The 18113-nt window shown below is 38.2% G+C and overlaps 1 protein-coding gene across 3 annotated transcripts in view; it reads left to right on the forward strand.

The window, feature by feature from the left end:
• Positions 1 to 18113, forward strand: part of ELP3 (elongator acetyltransferase complex subunit 3) — a 104747-nt gene that overhangs the window by 44976 nt on the left and 41658 nt on the right. For all 3 annotated transcript variants that reach the window (XM_061199452.1, XM_061199453.1, XM_061199454.1), the window contains 2 exons: positions 1406 to 1532; positions 9736 to 9929. In XM_061199452.1, the coding sequence (XP_061055435.1) occupies positions 1406 to 1532; positions 9736 to 9929 (321 nt within the window). The remainder of the gene's footprint in view (positions 1 to 1405; positions 1533 to 9735; positions 9930 to 18113) is intronic.

Raw genomic sequence — 18113 nt, forward strand, 5'->3', positions numbered from 1 at the left:
GCGGCATGCGGGATCTCAGTTCCCTGACCAGGGATTGCACCCGCGTCCCCTGCATTGGAAGGCGGATTCTTTACCACTGGACCACCAGGGAAGTCCTGGGGATCACAGTGTGAGGGTGGACTAAGAAGACCAAGCTAGAAGGAAGGTGAGTTCAGAGGCTGCTGCGGTAATTTAAGCAGGAACTGATGTCCTGAAAAGCAGTGTTTGGTGACTGAGTGGGAATGAGGGTGAGAGAGAATGGGAAATAGAGAGGCTTGGAGGGAGGATGAGTTTCATTTTGGATAAACTAAGTTGTAGATACTTGTGGGGCAACCGGTTGAAGGTTTGCTTTAGAGCGGGGCCGTCCAGCAGAACACTGCAGTGACTGCAGTGTTCTGTACCCGCACTGTCCACTGTGATGGCACAGCCGAGGAATTGAATTTTTCCTCTGAATTCATTTAAAGATGAACTTGAATAACCACGTGTGCCTCATGACTAATATTGTACAGTGCAGCATTAGAGTATTGGATATTTGGGCATGGTGTCAGAAGAGAGGCCTGGCCCAGTCATACAGATTGAGAAGTCATTAGCAAAAAGAGATTAGAGGTGGAAGCCATGGAAATGGATGGGAACCTTCAGAGAGTGGGAAGGAGTCCATGGTTTGTAGGATTTTTTGGTGGTGAATGGGAATGACTAGGTGGTGAAAGGATTGATACAGGGCTTCGGTCTTTAGTAGCCCCAAACTATTATTAGGGCTTGCTTCTTACTTGAATGTGGCACTAGAATGTTAAGATGATTTATACAGCTGGCCCCAAATGATTCTGACTTGTCACTAAATCATTCTCTCTTCTTACTCTTTTTTTAGGGCCCTCCAACCCACCAGAGTGAAATCTACTTTGTATATAGATCTCTCTCTCTCTCTCTCTCTCTCTCTCTCTCTCTCTCTCTCTCTCTCTCTCTCTCTCACTTCCCCCCCCCCTTTCTTTCTCCAAATGAACTTATTTGTTAAAAGATTTTTAAAGGAAAGAGCATAACAAGATGCTGCTCCTGCATGGTTTTGAGCTCATTATTCTTGTTTTTAACCTAGATATTTACATTAGCAAGCTTATTTTGGCCGATGATGCTAAATCAAATAATTTTAGTGTATATTAACTCTTGTGACCTCAGTCACTTACTGTCAGAACTTACTGTCAGAGTAAGTACATAAGGGAATTTCTGAGAAATATCTCAGAAGTAAAATTATTTTTTTCCAGGCCTTCTCAGAGGTGGAGATGTAAAAATGACTTTCTACGATTTCTTTTTCCCCAACCATATTCTTCACTATAGAGCTACTGTTACGTGTCTCGGAGATTGTTTTCCCTCTATTCCTTGTACTCACCTTGTTGCCCATTTATTTGTGTAACAGGTAGTGAATTTTCTTCCTCAGGGGCCACACTGTGAAGGCGGTGTGTGAGTCCTTCCACCTGGCCAAAGATTCTGGTTTCAAAGTTGTGGCTCATATGATGCCCGATCTGCCAAATGTGGGACTAGAGAGAGACATTGAACAGTTTACAGTAAGTATTACCTTTAAACCAAGCTACTTGAGAATGCCTCTGCATGCTGCTTCTACCCTCTCTGCTCTTTCTGATTATTTACTGTTGATTTTTTTTCCCATTATTAAAGCAAGATATCCTCATTATGACACAGTGGAGAAAGAGGACTCGCTCACAGCCCCAACACCAAATAAAACCCTAACATGTCAATATACTCCCAGGGTTTTTTTATACTTAGGATTTTTTAGGGGATGAGGTGGGTGATACATAGATACACAAAGACATACTTACACTTACGTATATGATAGGTAATTATTTTAATAGCTTTTTCACTTAACATTATAGCAAGCATTTATTCCTGTTATAGCCTGGTCTCTGTTAAAAGGTTAACATATTTAAATATCCACTTAATTTCTATTGAACAAATATGCCATACTTTGCTTAACCACTTCCAGTTTTTTTAATTGAAGGTATTATCAGTTTTTGATAATATCAAAATATCAAATAGATATTTGTAAATAGACTGCACATCAACAATTTTACACCTGTAATTTTTTGTAGTATTTAGGGTTATTTCTTTAGGACAAATTCCCTGGAGTAGAATTATCAGGTAAAGGTATAAATACTTTAAGAATCTCACCATATTACTTAGTTGCCTTTCCCAGGGTTGTAACAACTTACACTCATTTCAGCAGGGTTATCTTTTTCCCCAAATAATTCTCTCCTATTTTTGTATTTTCTACATACATATATATACACACACACACACACACACACATACATACAATATTTTATCTTCGTTAATTTGATGGATAAAAGTGCCGTTTCAACTTGTATTTTGTAATTATAAGTAATGCATTTTTCAGGTTTGTATTTAATAAGTATAATTCTTTCATCTTTTTGGAATTGTGTGTTTTTGTCCTCTGACCAATTACTCTATTGGATATGAATATTTTTAATATTAATTATATGAACTTTCTAGGTAATGACATTATGGATTGTTTTTTATATTTGTTAAAAATATTTTCCCCAACCTATCCTTGACCTTTTGTTTCTGTTGTCAAATCTATCTTATTTACTTACTTATTTTCTTAGTGATGATTTCTTAAGATACTTCTAAGCTTAGAACTGCCTTTCTCGTACAGCATTTCATTAAACAGTGAAAGAAAATATTGTTTTCTTCTAGCCTTTCTGTTCTTTGAATTTTAATACCTAACTCGGGGGTTCGTTTGTTTGTTTGTTTGTTTTTACTCTATCACATGTTAGCTTGATTCATGTTAGCTTTGTCTTGGGAAATGAGATTGCTCAAAACTCTTTTTTCCTTCAGATTCTCAAATAGGGAAGGTGGCTTAAGGATATCCTTTTAGAGAAGAGAATGAAAATATTTATCAAGTTATTTCATCCACAAAAATACTTTTATTTTGCTCTGTTTATTAGAACAATAGAATTCATCATGCCTTATTTGTGAAGTTAATAATTCTTTCCTTTTAAAAAGTTTATTTTTATTATTTCTAAGCCAATGAATTATAACTAAAGGCCTATTTTATAAGACAGCATTAATTCACAGATGTTCACAGATGTTATTAATTCCCCCATATTGACTATGTAATAGATTTTGAGTCTAATATCTTCCCCTCAGTAGTACTAGCCAGGTACTCAGACTTCAAGCCTAAAAGGCACCTGAAACACACTTTTCTTTAGCACAGCTCCTAGGTGGGCCAGTGGTATAGCCAGCATTCATAACTTTAAGTGCCCTTGGAAAAAATATGTCAAGTAATAGCAAATAGCTGAGTCTTACAATTCATTTTCTTTGTGTCTTCAAAATAAAGAATAGTTCAGAAATAATATTGCAGAGACAGCCCTTCATGTAAACGGATTTATCTGCTTGTTTATAATCTTTTCAAAGAAACCTACAGGAAATATGAGCAGACCATATGCCTTTTCTAACTGCATCCCAGCAAATGAGTAACAAAATAGAGCTAAAATGAGAAATCTGATTTCTCTCTAGAGAAAAATTCTCTGAAAAATTAATCTATAGATTGTCTTAAATATTTTTACAAATCAATTAAAAAAAAGACAGACCACGTAATAGGAGAATGGGGAAAAAAAAAAAAACTTGAACAAACACTTCACAGATAGGATATTCAAATATTCAGTAAAACTATTTAAAAGTTCTCAGTCATTTACCTTCAAAGAAATGAAATTTAAAACTACAATGCATGGCTACTGTATACTCATCAGAATAGTTAAGAATAGCTAAAATGAAAAAAGACAATATCAAGTGTTGGTAAGAGTATGGAGCAACTGGAACTCTCATTTACTGCCAGTGGGAATATAGTACATCATATTAGAAAACTGTTTGACAGTATCTACTAAAAGTGAACGTAGGCATACTCCATGACCCAGCAATTCTACTCCTTCACGTTTACCCAACAGAAATGCACACATATTTACCAAGACACAGTCACAAATTACTGAGTGTAGTATCATCAGATTGGAAACAACCCAAGTGTCCATTAAAGTCAAATACATAAATATTGTAAGTTGTGGTGTAGTCAAACAATGAAATACATAAAACAATAAGAGTAAATTAATTATGACTTCATGCAACAACGTGGCTGATTCTATTCACCATAATATTGAGCAAAGGAAACCAGATCCAAAAGACTACCTAACATACAGTCTTATTAATGTGAGGTTCAGAAGCTTTGGGTGGAATTGTAGCTGGAAACAGGCATGTGGTAGGCTTCTGAGGTTTGGATAATGTGCCTTTTCTTGATTTGAGTGTCTAGGTGCTGGCTACATGATTTGTAAAAATCTATCAAGGTGTACACTTACGATTTGTGTACTTTTTTATACTAAGATATATTTCAATAAAAGGTTTACTAAAATTTTTTTAAACTAGTTTTTGTTTAAGAAATCTTGTTTGGGCCTATTTAGAATTCACAACTTTTCCTGAATTAATAGGCAGTATATTTTACACTTTAAACATTTCTTTTTTCCCTACTTTATTTTATTGTCACATTATTAGCAACCCACAGATACAGTTCCCTTAATGTGTTTTATCCATAGGAAGGGTTGCTAAGTAAAGGGTCTACTTGTATAATTGTAGAAGTCTAAAAAATGTTATATCTGTAGAGGACAAGATAACCTTGCCTGGCACGGATCCCAGCTATGTGCCTGCATGTGTTAGTTATAAATTGGCTTTGCTCTCACACCTTGTTGCTTAAGTCAGTTCCGGGTCGCTAAGAGCGGAACTGGTCATTTACGTCTGTTCATTGCAGATTCACACTCTTATCTAGTGGTAGGTACAGAGCTCACAGCTGTTTGTGATAAATAGCATTTGCTTATATTTTTCAGTAACTAAGATTTATTTTTGAAATGAAGTTTTCTTTTTTCTTATAAAGCTGAAAGTCCTGGTTGTGATGAAGAATGTTTAACATCTTAGGAATTTATCCTCCGAGCATTAACTTCACCCTTTCCATCTGTCCTCAGGTCTCCAAAATGTTATATCATTTACTACTCAAAATAACCTTTAGCTGTTTTTGTATTTTATTCTTTTAAAATTAGACTGCTCCTGGATGTCTAAGGTCAGGTTGCTGAAAATGTTTAGAGAGTGTCAGTTTCTCTTGAGGAAAAATTTATCTCCAGAACCTCTTGTCAGTAATGCGAAATCTTTCAAAGTCCATTAATGTTTGCCCACCCTTTGGACACTCAGAAGTTCTTTTTTTCCCCCACTGAGCTGTTTTTCCCAAAAGCCAGTGTGATCAAGTTACAGTTTGGCAGGTATGGTTAGAGGTGTTTGTTGTTGTTACTTCTTCATTTGCTTGGTTTTCTTAATGTAAAGGCTCGATACTTAAGGTAATGTCATAGAATACAGGTAGTGTAGAATTATATCAGAAAAGACCACCTGTTGCAGCCTCCTCAGAAAAGGAAACAAGACCTGCCGCGGCTAAGTAACTGTTAAAGGCCATGGTGAGTCTCAGGTAGAAGCAGGCTCTTAGGAAGGCACCCTTTCTATTGCACCTTTCTGTGTTTCCTTTCTTAGGCCAAGGAAAGTCTGTTTTACGATGAATGACTATGCATGACCTGAATGATGTTGAAATCCTGGTCGGGTTGGATCTTACAGAAACAAAACTTCCATTTTCAGTTATTTTTTATTTGTATCAAAGGAATACATGCAAAATTTTAAAAGTCAAATTGTACTGTAAGGCCTACAATGAAAAACAGCAGTACCCTGCCTTCCTTTCCCTTGAGTGCCCCCATGTCATTTACAAACGCTTCAGTGTCCCTGCTTCCTCCAAATCCACTGCAGCTTGGCTTCTACTCACTCCCCGCTGCCCACCAACACACACACACACACACACACACACACACTTTCTCTCTCTCTCTCTCTCTCTCTCTCTCTGAAACTATTCTCTCAAACATTGTAAAGTACTTGCTAATCTCCAAATCCAAAGGATACTTCTCGGCTGACATTTTATCCAATCTTAGCATCTGTTATTGTTAAAGACTCTCTCCAGTTTTAATTTCTCACCTCCCTGGCTTTTGTGACTCTGCTGTCCCCTGGTTCCCTTTTTAACCTTTAGGACTATTTCTTTTCCGCTAGATCTTCTTTTTCTTCCCACCACTTAAATGTGGCTTCTGGCTTTTGCTCTCGTCTATATACTTGTCTTTCTTCTGTTGTTCTAACTTCACCACTTACACTTCAGTGAATCTCATTTTCTCTCCAGCCTTAAGCCTTAGCTCTTAAGTCCAATTGCTGAATACTCTTCAACTAGCACCAGATGTCTTACGTGTACTTCGGACTTAACGTGTCCAATATGGACATACTTCATTCCCCCAGTGGTCTCCTCGTCTTCTGTTTCCTGTGATATTGGTGTTCCATCATCCACATACCCTCCCAAGCTAGACATTCAGTCATTCAGAAGGAAAGAGAGAATATGTGGAGCCAGACTGGGCCTAGTTTGAATCCTGGCCCCACCCGCCACCTGGTAGCAAACGGACTGCTTTGTTCCTCAGTTTCCTCCTCTCTGAAGGAGGCTGTTGTGAAGGCGGGCAGAGGTAATGCGTGCGGCATGCTTAGAAGAATGCCTGGCACATAGCGAGCGCTCAGTGCATCACTGCTGCTGCTTTTCCCTCTACCGGGGGTCTAATCTAACAGGAGGTCCTGTCTCTTACTCCCTCTGAATATCTTTCAGAGCTGTCGCCTCCTCCTCACCCCCACTGCCGCAACTTCAGTTCATGCTTTTGTCAGCTCACTGCACAGGTAGACAGCTTCTTAGCTAAGTCCCACGGCCACCAGCCATGTTCCCTTCTAATGTATCATCCACATTGCCACCAGAATGATGTTGATTAAATTAATTTTTATCTTTAGAGTATAAAAGGTATTAATTAATAAAATTATTATTAACTAGTGTTTGAAAATCCAGTAAGTCCTAAAGGGGTCGTATCAAAACACAGTAGGCCTCCGCCACTTTCAACTGTTGTGGCCAGGCCAGGCCAGGGGAGGGGGGGTGTCCCAGTATTTACCACTGTGTTTCCTTCTTCTATGCTTGGATTCCTGTTTCCTGACTATCAGTAGAGAGAGTCTCTTGTCTTACTGTTATCAGTACAATAGTTAAAGAGTTAATTCTTTGAACTCCCATTCTCCCAGTATTATTAGGCCACTATTTTAGTTATATGAGTAGTCAGTGTTTTCATTACAGTTTTTACATAAATTATTATTATTTGCATGAAGCCAAGTAATATACTATACTTACTTTCTTTTCTTAAATAACTTTTTGTTTTTCCTAGAGTTAACAGTAAAATTGTCTTATTTCTTTATTTGCTTGTTAGTTCTCTGAGTATCTGTAACCTTCAAGTGTGCCCATTCAGTGTTAAAGCCCCTCTCTCAGTGGCCGACCCTATCAGATACTCTCTAAGTTCCTTTTTTAGGCTGGAGACATAACTCCCGGAGGTCTGATCTTGCAGCTGCAAACTGGACTGACAGTTCTCTGTGCCTAGTTCCCAGGGGTCTTCCTTAGGGCTCCTCTTCTCCACTCTGTAGGATCGGAGCCTTTGTTTTTTGGAAACCAAGTTAATCCTTCTTATTGGTTTATTCCTTTACTTTACTAAAACACATTCTCCAGCAGCTTTCTAAGAAAGGATTCATCATGGGAAGTAAGCCTTTTACATGCCCCAAAATGTCTCTATTCTAATACCTTCACACTTACAGAATTCTGTGAAATCATTTTCCCTCCTTTTTTTTTTTTTTTTAACTCATTATTGACCGGGGGATTTTTGCAGAAATTAATGCCTGTGGCCGGCGATTTTTATTTCGGCCGATCAAAATTAATTCTGTTATTGCACTAACACTTGGTGGGTTATTACATTCAATAGTTACACCTGACACACCTGTAAAGTCTTCTAATTTTCATGAAATGTTGTCTTCAGTCCACTCTTCTGTAGAAGCAAAGGAGCATTCTCCAGCATCGTGAGTTTCATTTTCACTTTCCATATCTGAATCAGAACTATATTCTGAAGAACTGTCATTCCTGCTATTTCTGTTCCATGCTCGTTCCTGGGACTCTGGTGTGACTGAGCTGCCCTTTCATCCGTATCCCCCTTTGCAGATAGTTTGTGTACAGTTTTGCTCATTTGCAAAGTCATTTACCAATCTTCCATCCGTTTTCTGTCTTCCAAAAATTTATTGCCATCACTTATTCCCCCTCCTGTCTCCTCTGATGTTCTCTTTGTTCTTCTGGGTTTATGCTTTTTAAAAAATTATTTCCTGTTATTTCAGTGTGATTTTGGAAGGAAAGGAAAGAAACACATATTTTAATTCTCCATGTTTAACCGGAAGTCCAGCACCAATTCCATCTATCATCATTCTTATGAAAGGATTATATCAGCCCATATGTCCCCTAAATTTATTACATGAGTAACCAGAAGTACTTTACTGAAATCCTGTGTTCTAATATAGATGCAGACTAGGTAGAAAGTGACTTGCATACATACTCTTTGTGGATGGCTATAGAATATTAAAGACCTCATGAATCTTTAATATATAAATGTTACAGGGAAAATTACATGCAATTACAGTAGAATATCCCTAAGAGCAAATGGTGCACAAAGATTATAGCATTTAAGACTGTGACAGAAATCAATGAGAGAGGTTGAAAACTCTATAGTTATATATTTCTTTGAAAACCAAGTTAAACAATGGAAAGCTCTGTAAGAATAACAGCACAAGATAAAAAAGCATTTTCACAATTCACAAGATACAGTACTGCTGGCCATTTAAATACTAACGCCAGGGTCGGGGTGAGAGGGAGCTGTATGAGTCCACCTTCATTCCTCTATCACGTGTCAAGTGAAATCAAGATAAGAGCAAATTAGCAGTGCAAAGTCATAGAAAGGAGAATGCCTGATGTCTCCTTTCTACATCCCAAGTAAAGAAATAAGGCAGCCAGCTGGGATGATACAGTGCAGGAAATTACTATGTCAAAATAGATGAATTAGATGTATCCCTCAGTGTCCAGATAACAAACGGACTGTGTGTATCCCGGGTTAGGAATGGTGCCAGTTGGCCTGAGGACAAAATAGTCATATCCAGGTGTCGGCATACTTTTTCTGCAAAGGACCATATAGTAGACAGTTTAGGTTTTTCAGCCCAGATGATGATCTATGTCACAACTTTTAAAAGTTTAAACAAATATATTCCATTATTAAAGGAGGATACAATCTGGAGGTGAAGGCAGGCATCAGATAAATTGTCAGTATGATGCTGCTAAGAAGGCAAGAATACAGAATTCCAAAAAAACATTTTTAAGTGAAGCAACTTGTATTTGAAGGCCAGGAAGACCTCTCTGAAGAATTGGCATTCAAGCTAAGACCTGAAGATTAGCTAGATGAAGGAAAACTGATGAAATTTCCAGGCAGAGGAAATTGCCTTTGCAAAGACAGAAAAGCAAGGTGGGGAGGGTGGCATGCGATGACACCACAGCAGTGGACCAGGGTTGCGTTGGTTGGCAAAGGCTTGCTCACCCAGCACACACATGTTTTGCTCCACTGAGGCTGTAAAAACAATGAGTTTCTGTTCTGTCTACCTTCCCTCTCTTGATGGGAAGGAAAGTCAGTCTAAGGACCATGTAAGTATGTGAGAGAAGCCAGCCCCAGATTGAAACTTCACTATGGGTAATCTCCATATAACTAATGGAGAAGTCATTTTCTCTATTCACAGGAGTTTTTTGAGAACCCTGCTTTTCGTCCTGATGGTTTGAAACTCTACCCTACCCTCGTGATTCGTGGAACTGGGCTTTATGAGCTGTGGAAATCGGGAAGATACAAGAGTTACTCTCCCAGTGACCTGATTGAATTGGTGGCCCGGATCCTTGCCCTCGTGCCTCCGTGGACTCGAGTGTACCGAGTGCAGAGGTAATGTGTTAATCTTTTATGCCAGAAATCATCAGTGATGAGTCTTATCTGTTAACAGTTTCTAATGAGAAGAGTCTTACTGCAAATTGATGGGTTTGAATTTTTTTAAATTAAAAATGGGACACCTAGAATGCTGTCTGTAGATAGAGAGGATGGAAATGATAGGACAGCACGTCCAAGCCTCTTTGCCAGTATCAACGTTTATTCACATGTTCATCTCTCCATTCACGAGCCAGGAGATGGAGGATGATGGGAAGTGGGCATGGTGTTTGGTTCCAGGAGCTTGTGATCTACATCAGCGTTTCCTTTTTCAGATCTGCTCCAACCCAGATACTCTAGTGAGTGTGGGAGGAGGACGTGGAGCCATGTGTCTGTTATCCCTGTTCTAGAGCCTCTGAAGAAAAAAGAAAGAGTAGCAACAAGCATTCTTTACTGACATTAATGTAACTGTGGAGAAAGAGTGACATATTCCTGACAGTGTGAAGGAAATCATCTTAACTACTTTTCTAGGAGAAACTGAGATCTCATTTACAATCGTGGTCTTTTTTTTTTAAAAAAAAAAAAGAAACATAACACTGAAGAAAAAATTTAGAAGCTATAAAGTTACCTATTTACCTACAATCCTGACAAAGCCATTCCTGTACTTGCTGGTCGTTAAGGCACATTTCCACCACCCTGCCAAAAACTGCCTGGATTCCAGTATTACCAGTACAAGGCCACATGGGGATCGATAAATGCATGTCCAGTCAGCTGCTGTGACTAGTATTCCACTGAGCACAAAGACTGTGCTACTAATAACATAAAGCAGGACTATCAACTAAAGGAAAATTATCAAGGATATAAAATAATGGATTTCCTTAAAGGTCAAAGGATATTTACACCACATTTCTGGCACAGTGTATTTATTTCTCAAATTTTTAAAATTATTGGCCCAACTTAGGACCTAAATTGCTTAATGATCTCTATTTTTTAAAATACAGGTAAAAATACTAAGGACATAGTGACTAGAAAAGCAGCCATCAAAATCATTTGCATTATCCTTCCTCTTCTCTTCCACCTTTCTGGAACAATTCAGTCCAAAAGACATTAGGAGGTGCTGAGCAACGCAGGCATCCACACGAGGGACATAGGGAGCTGCAGGGCCCAGAGCATGGGGAGAAGGGTGTTCTTGGGGAGGAGGTGGTGGTGTGGTTCAGGCTGCTGCAGGCCAGATGTGTGAGGAAGGCGTTCTCACTGAGGGCTGACCTGGCACCAGATGTCAGAGCTCAGCAGGGCAAGGAGGATGTGTCTGAGGGGTGTGGAGACGGGGACAGCAGCAAAGGGTCAGTAACTTGCAGGCGGTGGATCTAATAAGTAGATAATATTAAGGATAATGGGAGCTGGGTTTTCTGTTATCTGAAAAGGGAATGACAAATATGAAGAAGGAGGAAATTAGAATGTACCCCGTGGTGTTTGGGAATAGGAGATACTGGTGTGAACTTGTGGTTTTCAACATATTGGTAGAGATAGAAATAATTGTAAATGTAACAAATGATAACAAATATAATGGTGTGTGCACATGTCCTTTTCACAGTCTATTTAGTGGCCATGATTTTTGCTGTTTTGTGCTGTTTGTTGGTGATTTCACTGTTTAAAATGGCCTCTAAGCATAGTACTGAAGTGTTGTGTAGTGTTCCTGAGTGCAGAAAGGCTATGCTGTGCCTTACGGAGAAAAGGCATGTGTTAGATTAGCTTCATTCAGACATGAGCTATGAGCCATGAGTTTCATGTTAATGAATCATCTGTCTATTTATTGAGAGAGAGAGAGCGAGACACCTTAAACAGAAATACACGTAAAACAAGGTCATGTTGATCAGCTGATGGAAATCCTGTGACCAGAGGCTCACAGGAAGCTGGGATGGAGTCTAGGATTAGACAATAGTAAAGTGCCAATGTTAGTTTCCTGATTTTGATGGTTGTATTACTGTTATGCAAGAGAATATCCTTGTTGTAGGAAATACTAAGAGTATTCTGGGGGTATTGGGACATCTTGTTCCCAATTTACTTTCAAATATTATACTTCAGGAATATAGTTATTTGTACCACACTTAGGAATTTTTCTGTGACTTTGAGATTGTTTCAAAAAATTAATACAATAGAAACAAAGATGCAATAAGTAATACTAATAACAACAAAAGAAAAACAGCATTTGCATTTAACTCACTGGGGCAACCAGAGAACAATGAAGACACTACTTCCCAGCAGCAGAGCAAGGCAACAGATAACAGAATAGATAGAATTTCACAGCCATAGACACCATAGTTTTCCTACCAAGAGTAACAAGGCATAGATCACATGGGCAATCAGATGAAGAATTTACATTCTCCCCATTCATTTTTAGCTTTAAATTTCTTACTGCTGTAACCAGCGAGTCAAAAGCAACAAAGACATTGCTATAACATTAAAAGCTTAATTTTATAGGCTTTATGAAATACCACTATGGGACATTATCCTGGCTTACCACCAGCTGAAAAAACAAGGATTTCGAGAAAACAGAAGCAGCAAATATAATCTCTATAGGAAAATTGTAAAGGGGTCATGACAGGAAGAATTAAGAATATGTATATTATACAACCAAAAGGGTGTACGAGGAGAAAGGCATGATATTATGGATAACGAACATGAGGCTGATTAAAGACACCTCCCCGTTCCCAGTTCTCCTGTCATGACCCCATTGCAGCTCTCTGGAGAGCTGTCCTTGTTCACATAGTACACTTAACGCTTAATAACAATTTGGTAGCTGTGTTCTGGTAAAACAGCTTCATATCTCTGCATAAAAACTTTATGCTCCATTTACTGATGTTTTTAAAGTTATATTCAGATATAGCTAGAACTTGGTATATCTAGACTTCTAGAAAGAAACTTGTATCGAGGGCTTGATGGTAAAATGTTGAAAAAGAAGAGCTAAGGAAAGTGCTAATGGGTAACTCAAGGTTTACATACAGATGTGTACAAGAGAAGGCTGAGTGTTAGACAGTGTTCAGGGGCTGAGAAACCTTTTGAGTTGGGAAAAGAGAATCGCAGTGTTTCGTCTAGCTTCAGTTTTAAACTTTTAGAACGATTTTGAAAATGTAGAAAACTGATAGTGGTTTAGAAGTGCAGTTAAGTACCCTCACTCTATTAATTTGGAAGCAGTTGGTTATGTCTTGCTGGAAAGAAGCCATTGGCAAAGGAAAAAGCCTCCTCTTAGGGTGTTTCATCCAGGTGATTTTAATAATTATAGTTTATTTTTGTTTTAAATCATAGTAAAGGAAAATCGTGTGTGTCTTTTTGTTCTGTGCCTTTAGAAAATCTGGCTATCTCTATGTTGGTTCACCTAGTGACAGCTTCTACTAATTACAAGCAACTTGCTTAGTGTTGACTAGCTAATCTAAACTTATATACATGGAGGATAAGATTTTAGGAATGATTTTCTTTTTTTTTTTTTTATAAATTTATTTATTTATTTTGAGCTGTGTTGGGTCTTCATTTCTGTGCGAGGGCTTTCTCTAGTTGCAGCGAGCAGAGGCCACTCTTCATTGCAGTGCGCGGGCCTCTCACTGTCGCGGCCTCTCTTGTTGCGGAGCACAGGCTCCAGATGCGCAGGCTCAGTAGTTGTGGCTCACGGGCCCAGTTGCTCCGCGGCATGTAGGATCTTCCCAGACCAGGGCTCGAACCCGTGTCCCCTGCATTGGCAGGCAGATTCTCAACCACTGCGCCACCAGGGAAGCCCTAGGAATTATTTTCTAGACAGGCATCGGAAGGAGCAAAGGAAGGAAAGTGGGGGGGAAGATATTTCAAGTGAAAACACAATGTTTTACACTTGTCTTTTTAAAAAAAAAATACTATAATTTACTATTAGATTACCTGATATTTTTTTAATTGGCCATTTTCCCCACCCCACCCCCCTTTTTTTATTAATTAATTTACACTTTAAATTTTATGACAGTTGAGTCAATACCATTTTACCGGGTGTTTTTATGACGTAGCATCCCAGTAGATGATTCTGTATTGCAGCCCTGAAGGGTGCAGTCAATGATTAAATGTACAATTCTGTCCAGGCACATGATGGAGCCACATTAAACTGCTGCTGCCCACAGGCTATTTAACAGCTGTCTGCCTTGATGTGATTTTTTTAAATCACTGTGAAGCATTTGAATAGAATACCAATTTGCAGCCAAAAGATGCTTCTGAAGTGCGAGAAACTTCAGACCAAAAAAGCTCTAGACAGCACTTTGAAAGGCTTTTGATGAGCAAATTGCAAATATTAGTGCCTCTAAGCTTGAAATGTTACCTGTGAAATAGAAAAATGAATATTCTTGAATGTAATATCTCTTCAAGCCAAGAAAGTGAAACAAATTGAAAAGCCTAAAAATAATTTTAAGTCCCACCTAGATGGATGTAGCAAGTTCAGATGGTCAGTAATCTTACCTGGGTTTTGAACTCCTCGGAGTCTGTAACAGTGTCTATTTTATATATTCCAAATTGCTTAATATACTACTTTGCACATAGAAGATGCTCAACATATATAGAACTCTCTCTCTTCATTTTTAGTGAAAAAAACTTTATCACTGAAAGTGGAGATTGCCACATTTCTATTCCCTAATGAGGAAAAACTCCTGTCTGGTACACTCCAGGCATTTCACTGCCAAAGACCATTAAAGCCATATTGCATTTTGTAGTGACAGACATAAATTTAAGGACATTTATGAACTGTCAGCATCATTATAAAGCCCTGTGTTACCAGGTCCGCACTGACTTGTGCTTTGGGGTAGTCAGTGCCAGCTTCAGGGACATGCGACCTGTGTAGTCTCATAGGACTTTAACTTGGCCTAATGCTCTGCTCTCACCGTCTTGAAATCATTAATAATTTTTTCAGAAGAGGCCCCCTGTTTTCATTTTGCACTAGGCACCACAAATTATTAGCTAGCCCTGCTGGTAATTCTGTCTTTCTGTCATATAGTTCTGCATAACAACACCATATGATAAAACCTAGACCTTAGAGAGTTTACTTGTATTGAAAATTTTAGTGTCTTTTAAAAGTACCAGTTCACAAGAGATCACTGAGGAAATCAAAAATACCTAGAAACAAATCACAATGAAAACATGAGGACCCAAAACCTATGGAATGCAGCAAAAGCAGTTCTAAGAGGGAAGTTTATAGCAATACAATCCTACCTCAAGAAACAAGAAACATCTCAAACAACCTAACCTTACACTTAAAGCAATTAGAGAAAGAAGAACAAAAAAACCCCAAAGTTAGCAGAAGGAAAGAAATCATAAAGATCAGATCAGAAATAAAAAGAAATGAAGGAAATGATAGCAAAGATCAGTAAAACTAAAAGCAGGTTGTTTGAGAAGATAAACAAAATTGACAAACCATTAGCCAGACTCAAGAAAAAAAGGGAGAAGTCTCAAATCAGTAGAATTAGAAATGAAAAAGGAAAAGTAACAACTGCCACTGCAGAAATACAAAGGATCATGAGAGATTACTACAAGCAACTATATGCCAATAAAATGGACAACCTGGAAGAAATGGACAAATTCTTGGAAAAGCACAACCTTCCGAGACTGAACCAGGAAGAAAATATAAACAGACCAATCACAAGCACTGAAATTGAGACTGTGATTAAAAATCTTCCAACAAACAAAAGCCCAGGACCAGATGGCTTCACAGGTGAATTCTGTCAAACATTTAGAGAAGAGCTAACATCTATCCTTCTCAAACTCTTCCAAAATATAGCAGAGGGAGGAACACTCTGAAACTCATTCTACGAGGCCACCGTCACCCTGATACCAAAACCAGACAAAGATGACACAAAGAAAGAAAACTACAGGCCAATATCACTGATGAACATAGATGCAAAAATCCTCAACAGAATACTAGCAAACAGAATCCAAGCACATTAAAGTGATCATACACCATGATCAAGTGGGGTTTATCCCAGGAATGCAAGGATTCTTCAATATATGCAAATCAATGTGATAAACCGTATTAACAAATTGAAGGAGAAAAACCATATGATCATCTCAATAGATGCAGAAAAAGCTTTTGACAAAATTCAACACCCATTTATGATAAAAAAACCCTCCAGAAAGTAGGCATAGAAGGAACTTACCTCAACATAATAAAGGCCATATATGACAAACCCACAGCCAACATCGTTCTCAGTGGTGAAAAACTGAAACCATTTCCTCTAAGATCAGGAACAAGACAAGGTTGTCCACTCTCACCACTATTGTTCAACATAGTTTTGGAAGTTTTAGCCACAGCAATCAGAGAAGAAAAAGAAATAAAAGGAATGCAAATCGGAAAAGAAGTAAAGCTGTCACTGTTTGCAGATGACATGATAGTATGCATAGAGAATCCTAAAGATGCTACCAGAAAACTACTAGAGCTAATCAATGAATTTGGTAAAGTAGCAGGATACAAAATTAATGCACAGAAATCTCTTGCATTCCTATACACTAATGATGAAAAATCTGAAAGAGAAATTTAGGAAACACTCCCATTTACCATTGCAACAAAAAGAATAAAATACCTAGGAATAAACCCACCTAAGGAGACAAAAGACCTGTATGCAGAAAACTATAAGACACTGATGAAAGAAATTAAAGATGATACAAACAGATGGAGAGATATACCATGTTCTTGGATTGGAAGAATCAACATTGTGAAAATGACTGTACTACCCAAAGCAATCTACAGATTCAGTGCAATCCCTGTCAAGCTACCAAAGGCATTTTTCACAGAACTAGAACAAAAAATTTTACAATTTGTATGGAAACGCAAAAGACCCCGAATAGCCAAAGCAATCTTGAGAAAGAACGGAGCTGGAGGAATCAGGCTCCCGGACTTCAGACTACACTACAAAGCTACAGTAATCAAGACAGTATGGTACTGGCACAGAAACAGAAATATAGATCAATGGAACAGGATAGAAAGCCCAGAGATAAACCCACGCACATATGGTCACTGTATCTGTGACAAAGGAGGCAAGAATATACAATAGAGAAAAGACAGCCTGTTCAATAAGTAGTGCTGGGAAAACCGGACAGCTACATGTAAAAGAATGAAATTAGAACACTCCCTAACACCATACACAAAAATAAACTCAAAATGGATTAAAGACCTAAATGTAAGGCCAGACACTATAAAACTCTTAGAGGAAAACATAGGCAGAACACTCTATGACATAAATCACAGCAAGATCCTTTTTGACCCACCTCCTAGAGAAATGGAAATAGGAACAAAAATAAACAAATGGGACCTAATGAAATTTAAAAGCTTTTGCACAGCGAAGGAAACCATAAACAAGACCAAAAGACCACCCTCAGAATGGAAGAAAATATTTGCAAATGAAGCAACTGACAAAGGATTAATCTCCAAAATATACAAGCACCTCATGTAGCTCAATATCAAAAAAACAACCCAATCCAAAAATGGGCAGAAGACCTAAATAGACATTTGTCCAAAGAATATATACAGATTGCCAACAAACACATGAAAGTATGCTCAACATCATTAATCATTAGAGAAATGCAAATCAAAACTACAATGAGGTATCACCTCACACCAGTCAGAATGGCCATCATCGAAAAATCTACAAACAATAAATGCTGGAGAGGGTATGGAGAAAAGGGAACCCTCTTGCACTGTTGGTGGGAATGTAAATTGATACAGCCACTATGGAGAACAGTATGGAAGTTCCTTAAAAAACTAAAAATATAACTACCACACGACCCAACAATCCCACTACTGGGCATATACCCGGAGAAACCCATAATTCAAAAGAGTCATGTACCACAATGTTCATTGCAGCTCTATTTACAATAGCCAGGAGATGGAAGCAACCTATGTGTCCATTGACAGATGAATGGATAAAGAAGATGTGGCACATATATGCAGTGGAATATTACTCAGCCATAAAAATAAACGAAATTGAGTTATTTTTAGTGAGGTGGATGGACAGAGTGAAGTAAGTCAGAAAGAGAAAAATAAATACTGTATGCTAACACATATATATGGAGTCTAAAAAAAAAATGATTCTGAAGAACCTAGGGGCAGGACAGGAATAAAGACGCAGACGTAGAGAATGGACTTGAGGACATGGGGAGGGGGAAGGGTAAGCTGGAACGAAATGAGAGAGTGGCATGGACTTATAT

This window comes from Eubalaena glacialis, chromosome 9, assembly GCF_028564815.1.
Source record: "Eubalaena glacialis isolate mEubGla1 chromosome 9, mEubGla1.1.hap2.+ XY, whole genome shotgun sequence".
In the NCBI taxonomy this organism is placed as follows: domain Eukaryota; kingdom Metazoa; phylum Chordata; class Mammalia; order Artiodactyla; family Balaenidae; genus Eubalaena; species Eubalaena glacialis.